The following is a 9827-nucleotide window of genomic DNA, read 5'->3' as shown; positions in this document are numbered from 1 at the left end:
GGTTTTTGTCCCAGTTGTGGAACACTAAACAAGCTCTATACTCTGTACAGGATGCTTGAAGGTTCATTGGAGTTCACCCAACCAGTCCAAATATGTTTGTGGACTTGGAGAAGGCATTTGGCTATGTCCTCCGTGGCGGTCTGTGGGAGGTTCCCCAGGAGCCCTCTGCTAAGGGCTGTCTGGTCTCTGTATTATCCAGCTGGATATTGGTTCACATTGCCAGCAGCAAGTCAGACCTGTTCCCAGTTAGGGAAGGGATTTTTAGGTGCAGCCAGTGGCTAGACGGAGTCTGGTTCAGGGTTCAAGAAATGTAATCTCTGCTCTTTGCAAATGATCTAGTACTCTTGACTCCTTTGAGCCAGGACTTTCAACATTTACTGCATTTACTGGTCAGACGGCAGTCCTGGCCTCAAGTCAATAATTTTCTTGGGGTCTTGTTCACAAGTGATGGAAGGATGGAGTATGAGAACAGATGCATTGGTACATTGGCAGCAGTGATGCCATTCACTGTAAATAAATCTACCTATGGATACAAACAAAGTAACCTGTGTTGCGAGGTCTGGAAAGGAACCCCTCAGGTTTCAAAGAGACTGTGGCCTCCAACACAGATGTCCCAGATTCCCAGACTCTTATCTGACTGGTATCGAAAGATCCCTTCCAGATTGAGACTTGATAAGAGGCAATAATATACACAATCCTAAGCACAACACCTGAATGCTGAGCCTTATGTTCCAGTCTGTTGTGATGAAAAGACGCTGAACCAAACGGGGAAACTCTCAGTTCACCAGTAAATCTAAGTTCCTATCCTCACCTATGGTCATGAAATCTGGGACATGATCAAAAGGATATGATCCCGGAAACAAGCCCCTGACATTAGTTTCCTTCGCAGGATGGCATTCTGTTGCCTGGATTCTCCACTGGTTCTCTCCATTCAGTGGCACACCCGTTATGAAACTAGTTACTGGTGATCCTATTCTAAGAATAGTGAAATTTGCGACACCAGTGGCCATAGATAAGTGCGGGCAACATTCAATGATTTTTGAAACTGTCAACCAAGTATAATGGTAAAAATGGTATGGTTGTTATTCATGTAGCAGTAATGACACCTGACTACACCAGTTGGAGTTCACAAAGATTAAAGATTAATGCAGTCTGTCAATGTGTGAAACTTGAAAAAACAATGTTGGACACTGTAGTTTCCTTTAGGGATCAGATTGGAAAGGGTCCCTTTCCCAATCCGACCAGTGATGGCATGTATAGCTGCATATCATCATTCTACTGCTGGTTGTTGAGGTGTTGTCCAAAATACAATTTGGGCTACACAGATAACTGGAAGACTTTCTGAGGGAAACCTGGTCTGATTACGAGAGATAGCGTCCATCCCACCGTGGAGGAGGCTGCCCTCACATCTAAGAATCTGACTGAATTTACTCGAAAGTTAAAACCATAACATTCCCAAGTCCAGACCAGGAGGTAGAACTGCAGTTTCACACTCTTCTTTGTTTGTCAATAAGACAGATTACCCGCCCAAAATATAATAGAAATTTTGTCTATTGAAACTGTGTCTGTCCCCTGACCTCCTGAATTGAGTAGATCTATTAACCAAAAGTAAACAGAAAAGGAGCTTGCATGTTTGTAGCATCTTACTCCTCCTACTCTCGTTCTCTCTTCAACTCTCTCTACATCCACCTGGTTGATGATCATAACCACATTATTTCAGGCCTCATGTGAACCTGGTGTGAATGACCTGGAATTGTTCTTACCAGGAGTTGAAGGCTGGACCCTCTTCTGAAGGCGGCTGAATTCTTCTTTCTGACGCTCCGATGGGGGACTGCTGCAGACAGACAGACACACAGACACACACACACTTGTTCAGTTTCTGATGGTTGCATTAGCTCCTGTCTTTCCAGGTAACCAATCTCAATGACTGAAACCAGGCCTGACTAAAGCGGAGCAAGTGAAGACCTCAGTATTTCCGCCAAGTGGATGAGAGAGAGGAGTGATGTCACCTTTTTCTTCATCACCACTGTCCATCTGAACAACATGAGCTGTGTGTTTCGTTTCATGTTTTAGCAAGCAAGAAATCAATTTTTTCTAAGCTGGTTGCTTCTCACAGTCACAATCCAAGGGTGCAATTTAAGGCTATTGGGTCTCTGATTAACCCCCCCTTCAATTTCCCCTGTGAACAATGACCACAATGATATTTTATATTTTTTTCTCAAACAAGGGATCAGGTGTCAGATACCACAAGCTCTGTACATATTAACATTCCTTGTGAGCCACCTGCTGTACTCTCTCACTTTAAGCCAATTGTTAGCAAACTGTTAACAGCTCCATATCTTCTGCCGTAGTCCCTACAAGTTTAAAACATGCCATAGTCCAACCCCTATTGAAAAAGCACTCTCTGGATCCTCGTTTTAAATTATTTTAGGCCTATCTCAAAACTGTATTTTTTATCTAAAATTCTAGAAAATTTTGTTTTTATGTAATTGACTTCTTTTATGACTCACAATAGCACTTGTGAAAAATTTGGTTTCCATGCCTGGCACAGTACTGAAACAACACACATTAAGGTTACTAATGACCTTTTAATAACCACTGACTCTGGAAACTGTTCAATTTCAATTGTGTTAGAGTTAAGCTCTGCTTTTCACACAGTTGATCATATGATTTAAATTGACCACCTCAAAAATTTGGTTGGGGTCAAAGGCCTAGCTTTTGGGTGGTGCCGTTCATACCTCTCAGCTAGAACCTTTGCGGTAAAAATTGGAAATGTATCCTCTTCCTTGGCCCCCCTTTCCTCCTTGGTGTTCCCCAAGGGTCAATCTTACATTGGTTATTATTGTCAATTTATATGCTTCCACTATGTCATATTTTCCGCAAACATGGCATTCAGTTTCACTGTTACACAGATGATACCCAGCTGTATTTCCCTTTCAAACCCAGCGAATCAGTCAATTCAACCTGTATATTGTCATGTCTTACAAAAATTAAAGCCTGGATGGCACTTAATTTTTTTAAATGAATCCAAAACTGAGATCCTTTTATTTGGCCCCTCCTTCTCCACCAACTATATGCTTGCATCCCTCTATTGCCAGACTCCTAACATCAAGGTGCCATGCCAAGTTTCTAATATTGTCTCCCATGTTTTCTCCAACTCAGACTCATCTCAAAAATCAAACCCCTTCTATCCACTGCTGACTTAGAGAAAGTGATCCATGTTTCCATTTCCTCACAGTTGGATTACTGCAATTCATTGTACTAATATTATTGTGTGACCCACGTGCTATTGCTTTGTGTGCAGGCCCTCCAGGCATCCAGCTCCACAGACAGCTGCTCGATCTTCAGGGGGACACACACTTCTCTGCGCTTCAGCAGTTGGCTGACAAAAGACACACAACAGGCACCCAAAAGAGAGTTAAGTTACAGTCGAACAAATATAGTTCCACCGGGATTCTATTGGATGCGGAACGTCTCTGCGCCATACTCCACCATCCGTCAACACCCACCGGATCCGTCTGTGATGCGTACTGTTGCGGCATAGCCGGACAATGGGAGTCGCAAGGACTCACAAGATCTCGCGAATTTACGCATAATCAGGTGGTAGCCTCTACAAAGAAAACCACAAGACCATTTTAACAGTTTATTGTGTCCATCCAGAGGACATTTATTGGACCAGATCAGTGATTTACCATCCACTCTAATTACTCCTGCAATGGTATTCCATGCCGCATCATTTTTATAGGCATCTTTATAAAAAGGATGTGAAGGGTTATAGATTATTCAGTGATTTTGGACATCCAGAATCAGCATCTCCTCGTCCATGGTATCAGTGATGCCTGACACCTAAAAACCCAACAAAGATATGCATGACTAGGTTAACTGGGGACTTCAAATTGACCGTAGGTGTGAATGCGAACGTGTTGTGGCTGTTCTGGAGCCGCAGCCAGTGGAATCACACACACTGACTAGAATTGAAACGTATTGGCTCTGCCACTGTGCCGGAGCGAAGCCGCAGCCTTTCCGCATCCGATGGAAGTTGAGGGTTAGACAGTCAACAACAGTTAATAATTAGTCAGACGGCCCATTACAGACAGACAACTGTGACACAAAACAACAGTTGGAAAGACAACAAACAGACATAACAGCCAGAAAATGACGAGACAGACACACAAACAAACTACATCCAGACACACAAATGGCAGTTGAACACAAAGTCAGACAGAGAACAGTTTGATGTCAACCAGACAGAGACAGCTGAAGGTTGACATGCAAAACAGTCAGACAAACAAATAGACAAAATTGAGACAAATAAGTCTCCTGGACAATGAATCAAATGTTCAAAGTGAGCACATTCACTTCCTCTACCATCCACCTGGTATATTCATAGAGTGCAGGTACGATGCTGGAGTACTGTCTTCTAATGGCCAGGAGAGCGCCCACATAACCACAGAAGATGAGCAGCTCACTGCGGGCTCTACAGGCACACATGAACAAAAACACAAGCACATATAGAAACAGATAATGGAAGATAATCAACCCTGATAGTTGGTGATTCATGTTTTATATATATGCTTTATTTAGGGCTGCATAAGCTGTGTCCCAAACCATGGCCTTCTCCTTCAGACCAACACAGAACTGGTCCAAACTGTCCAAGATCAGGGGCTCAGCTACAGCAAAAGGTTGCTAAGCAAGGGCAGGAACAGCTTGTGTTGGGTGGCCTGAAGTTGCCCCTCTTGATTGAAGGATATGGCCATTGATCTGGGACGCAGCTTATCACCCCAGTAATAAAGAGTTGTACTCAGTCCATTGGTCCAGGATCAGACGCTCTGTCCTTATGTAACTTAGCAGGTCGAGGATTGGCTGGATGCTGTCCACTGTCCAATCAGATCCACTCAGCTGATCTGGAGAGGAGGGGAATGCAAGATGAGAGCCATTACATTCGTTGCTTTATGCCAATGATTAGTGCCTTTGTGCATCACATGGATGTGCTGTACCCAAATCAATTGGGCGTCTGTGGATGTACCTTTAACATGCTGTAGCCTGATGGTAAGTGCATTGTGTGTCTGTGTGGGTAAGTTTGATGTGTTGTATCTGGATGGTGAGTTGCGTGTTGGTATGTATCTTTAACACACTGGATCCTGATGATCAATGCATTGTCTATCTTGTCTGTCTGTGTGAAGGCTTGGGTCATAAAGGATTACATGATGTGACTCCGTCTTTCATGGCTGTAAATGCGTTGTTATTTCCGATCATTGGTGGTGCCGTTTGACTTTGTGTCATCTATCTCTGTGGGTTTCTATGGTTTAAATCAGCCACTCACTCAAACTTACTGACAGTTAATTTTCACTCAACTCACAGTTGCATTTAGTTTTTACTACTTTCTACATCACTCGGGCGATTCCTTAACTCTGCTAACTTAGCTTAGGTTCTGGCTCTCCTTCTTTCTTTCTTCTCTTGATTTCTTCCTCTTGCACACATGGCACAATGATCCTCCTGCTCTCAATTTCTCTTGCTTTGTGTTTCATGTTCAGTTACTCCTCTACTTCCCTCAATGATACTCATACATGCAATAAATGCAGGATGTTAGCAGATATGGAGGACAGAGTCAATGAGTTGGAGGCGTGGCAGTATATCATTCTCTGTTACACCAGCCCAATGTGATGTATATACCATGGACCATTCGGTCCCATACATCACATTTTCAAAACACACATCAGATAACTGGGAAGATTTGGGCCCATTTATGAAATCATGTCAGCACGCAGCCGATTGGCAAGAAATATCTGATCTATCTATTTTATTTTCACCAACACTGCACAAATAGTTTAACATCTGATGTGCACACTCAAAGAACAATCCAGCTTGCACCAAAAAGCACTTCCAAACCTTTTTCTTTTTCTTTCTTGTCAGAAGAACAAGCTACAGCTATTAGAGCCCTACAGGAGGTCCCTAAGACATTGGGTTGTCAGTATGATGTTGGCCTCAACAAAGACTGTGAATCTGTTGTCATCACTCCAAAATCAGACTTGCAGACTTGCAATCAGACCTTGCAAGGCTCAATATCCACTCAAACAAGCCATCAATGGCATAACATCGGTTTTTGAGTCTCAGCAGAAAACAGCAGGAATAATTGGTCCCTGTGATGACTCTCCAGTACGTACACTTTTGTTCCCTGTCAAGAAAATAAGAGATAAAGATCAACCAAAAGAATGGCGTTTTGTTCAGGATCTGCAAGCAGTAAATAGAGCAATCCAACCCAGAGCCCCAAATGTTCAGAATCCTTATGCCATCTTGTCTCAGGTCCCACCTAATGCAAAATTCTTTTCAGTGGTGGATCTATCAAATGCTTCATTCAGTGTTCCAGTTCATCCAGAAAGTCAATTCTGGTTTGCTTTCAACTTCAATGGATGAGGCTACACATTCACTTGCTTGTGCCAAGGTTACCATTTACCATACCATAAACCATTTACAATGAAGCTATCAGACAAAGTCTTGAATCTCTTGTTCTCTTTCCAAGCACTACTTTATTACAATATGTTGATTATCTTATGATCTGCAGTTCAACCGAAGAGCAGTGCGAAGCGGTTAGGGTTAGGGTCATGTCATTACTTCTGAAGAGAAAACTCTTTCACCAAAAAGAGTGGATTCAATTCAGAATCATCCAAGACCCATCACTAAAAACAAATGATGTTGTTGCATGTGCTCTTACTGTAGACGCTCCACTTGCCTCCCTCACTCATGGCAAAGGTCTACAATCAAAAGACAAGATCACATGAACTCTTGAAGCTGAACAATCTTTCAATGAACTAAAACTTGACTTACAGACTGCTCCAATTTTGGGCCTACCTGACCCTACCAGACCTTTCACTCAAACTGTAGATGAGAAAAACTGATGTATGACTTCTGTTTTGTTGCAGGATCACAGAAATAAACTACGCCATGTATGTTATTTTTCTTCAAAACTGGATCCCGTGGCTGAAGGCCTCCCAAGATGTCTCAGAGCTGTGGCTGCTGCTGAAAAGGCAGGTATGGCCTCCAGAGACACTGTGGGCTACTCTGATGTAACTCTAATGGTTCCACAAGCCATGTCCAAGATTTTACTTGAAGAAAAAACTCACCTCTCCACAGCACGATGGCTAAGATACAACACTGTGCTTTTAGAAATGCCAAATATCACTGTCAAAAGATGCAATGTTCTATATCCTGCCACTCTCTTTCCCACACCAGATGATGGACAAGAACATAACTGTGTTGCTGTCTTCCAACAGGTTTGCTCCCCAAGACCAGATCTACAAGAAACACAATCGACTAACCCTGATTTGTTTGTTTTTGTAGATGGATCTGCTTCACGTGACCCACAAAGTGATCACAACAGAGTTGGATTTGCTGTTGTCACTTATCATGAAACTCTTGTCTCAGGCTCACGCCCCTCTCACTATTCCTGCACAAGCAGCAGAAATGACAGCATTGACAGAGGCATGCAAACTGGCGAGCAACAAGACTGTAACTGTCACAATCCGGTCTCCTGCCTGCTTTTCCCATTCACCTGCACCCTGGAACTTTCCACACACCTTCACTCACCTGCCTGCTCCCCCTTCTAATCAGTCATCAGTTTCTCCCACCTTCTGCACCTGGTCCTCATAAGTAATCACCCCTGGATATAAGCACCCAACTCCAGCTACTCATTGCCAGATTGTTCTTTGTGTCATGCAAGTCTTTCCAGCACCTTTGTCCAGACTGATCTCCTGTTGCAGACACTGCCTGCCTTTGACCTGCTCATCTGTTTCACCCCCTGTAATCACCTCAGCCTTTCGTCCCCGACCACGAGTTCTGCCTGTTTCCCTGGCTGTTCAGTGATTATCCCCAGTTATCTGTTCCCCTGCTCACCTGCTTCTGGATCTGCTCAGCATTCCTCCGCACTTCCTGCTGGTATCTGCTCACCTGCCATCCTGAGCGTTATCACCTCTGAGTCCCTGGCATTTCACTCTGTACTATGCTGTTCCCTGGCCCCGGTTCTGCTTCCCAAACCGTGCTCCCAGCCACAGACCCTCTCCTAGAACCCTAGACTCATTCACTCCTCCTCTGCCATATTGCTTGTTGTGAGTTACTCAATAAAGACCATTACAAATTATCTCTTGGCGTTGTGCTGCATTTGGGGCCTACACAAGCCTGTTTCAGTAACTACCTACACTGACTCTAAATATGGTCTTGTGCATGATTTTGGCAGTCAATTGAAACACAGACAATTCTTAACATCTGATGGAAACTCCATCATTGTCCATCATGACAAGGTTGCAGCTCTTCTAGATGCCATTTTGCTTCCAAAGTCAATTGCTTTTTGTAAATGGCTTGCTCATACTTACAACTCAAACCAGTTATCCCACAAACCTTGCCTGCCTAAACATTTCTTTCGCAAAATTGACACATGGCTGTCACACCGTGGTGAGGTCATCTTGTCTGGGCTCACTGTCTCGTCATTTCCTGTTTTATTTTGAAATGCCTAACTCTCCTCTCGTTTCAGAACACTTGCCCTTCCTCATGTCTCCGGTGTGTCCTTCTGATTACCGATTGTCTCCACCTGTTCCCCATTTTCTCCCCACAGTTCAAATAGCCTGTCTTTCCCTTGTCTTGTGCCAGTGTGTCGTCATTTCATGTCTCACACCAGCGTACGTCCAAGCCACAGTCCTCGTCTCCTTGCGTAAGCCTTTGATCCTCTACGGGGTGAATTTTTGTTTGTAAATTTATATATCTGAGTTAGCTCGTTTTCAACTATAGCCTTTTGTTTTTCCTCTATATGAGCGATTTTTTTTTTTTTTTTTTTTTTTTTTTTTTTTTTTTTTTTTTTTGTACAATCTGTTATTTAGATTAATGTTCATAGCTTTTGTGTTTTTCCTCCTCGAGAGTGATTTTGAGTTTTTATACATTTTTATAGAGTTACCTTGATCCTCCGCTTAATAGCGCGAGTGAGTTTTCTTTTGTTTAGTCAGGTTTTCCTCCCTACGGAGAGTTTTGTGTTGTTCCCCTTTTTCCCTCGTGACTCCCTGCTACAGTTAAGGTTTCATAGCCTGGTTTCCTTTATTCACTCGGTTCTGTGGTCATTGCTACCAAGAATAAAGTCTGTGACTGACAAAACCTCTGCTCCTGAGTCCTGTTTGAGTCCCGGCCTGACAATGGCACAATGTGTCAAAAGGGGACATGTTGGAGCATGGTTCACTGGTTCACCAAAGGTTTTTCAGTCTATACGCAGAAGTTTTGTCAGTCATGTATGATGTGTGCAACACATAATGCAGGTAAAACCAAGCCAATCGCACACGCTGCACACCCACTGCCAGACAGACCATTCGAACATTTGATTATGGATTTCATAGAACTGTCACCAGCAGAGGGAGAGAAACACTGCTTAGTGACGGTTGACGTAACAATAATTAAAGACATGGTTGACAGAACTCATTCCATCCATGTTTTGACAAACAGCCAATGAGAATAGCGCTGTGCCGAGCCTAGCCATGTCAGGCTAGGTTGACACACACAGAGAGTAGGTGATGCAGCAGGCTTAAACATAAGCACACGTGCTTATGTTTTGGCCACCAGTATGTTAGGAGTGGGAGTGAAATGTGTGAAAATGACAGAAAATGTTGACAGGAACGACAGCGTCCCCGAAGAAGACACCCCAACGGACACAGCCCAAGGCTCAAAAGACGAGGTTATTGTTGCGAAGAAAGGTCTGCGGAATTTGGTAATATGGGGATATTTTGGCTATTTAAAGTCCGACAAGAAGTAGAGTAGCATACACTGCAAATTGTGTCTGGTCAAAATTGAGACTT

General features: G+C 43.3%; 1 protein-coding gene across 1 annotated transcript in view; it reads right to left on the bottom strand.

The window, feature by feature from the left end:
* Positions 1 to 4528: 4528 nt before the first annotated feature.
* The window catches only part of wdr17 (WD repeat domain 17), a 47041-nt gene continuing 41742 nt past the window's right edge, over positions 4529 to 9827 (bottom strand). The window contains exon 27 of the mRNA XM_029500243.1: positions 4529 to 4904. Coding sequence (XP_029356103.1) covers positions 4777 to 4904 — 128 coding nt within the window. The 3' untranslated portion in view covers positions 4529 to 4776. The remainder of the gene's footprint in view (positions 4905 to 9827) is intronic.

Source organism: Echeneis naucrates, chromosome 1 (assembly GCF_900963305.1).
Source record: "Echeneis naucrates chromosome 1, fEcheNa1.1, whole genome shotgun sequence".
Classification (NCBI taxonomy): domain Eukaryota; kingdom Metazoa; phylum Chordata; class Actinopteri; order Carangiformes; family Echeneidae; genus Echeneis; species Echeneis naucrates.
The sequence above is the reverse complement of the archived record's forward strand: the minus strand, read 5'-3'. Positions and strand labels throughout refer to the sequence as shown.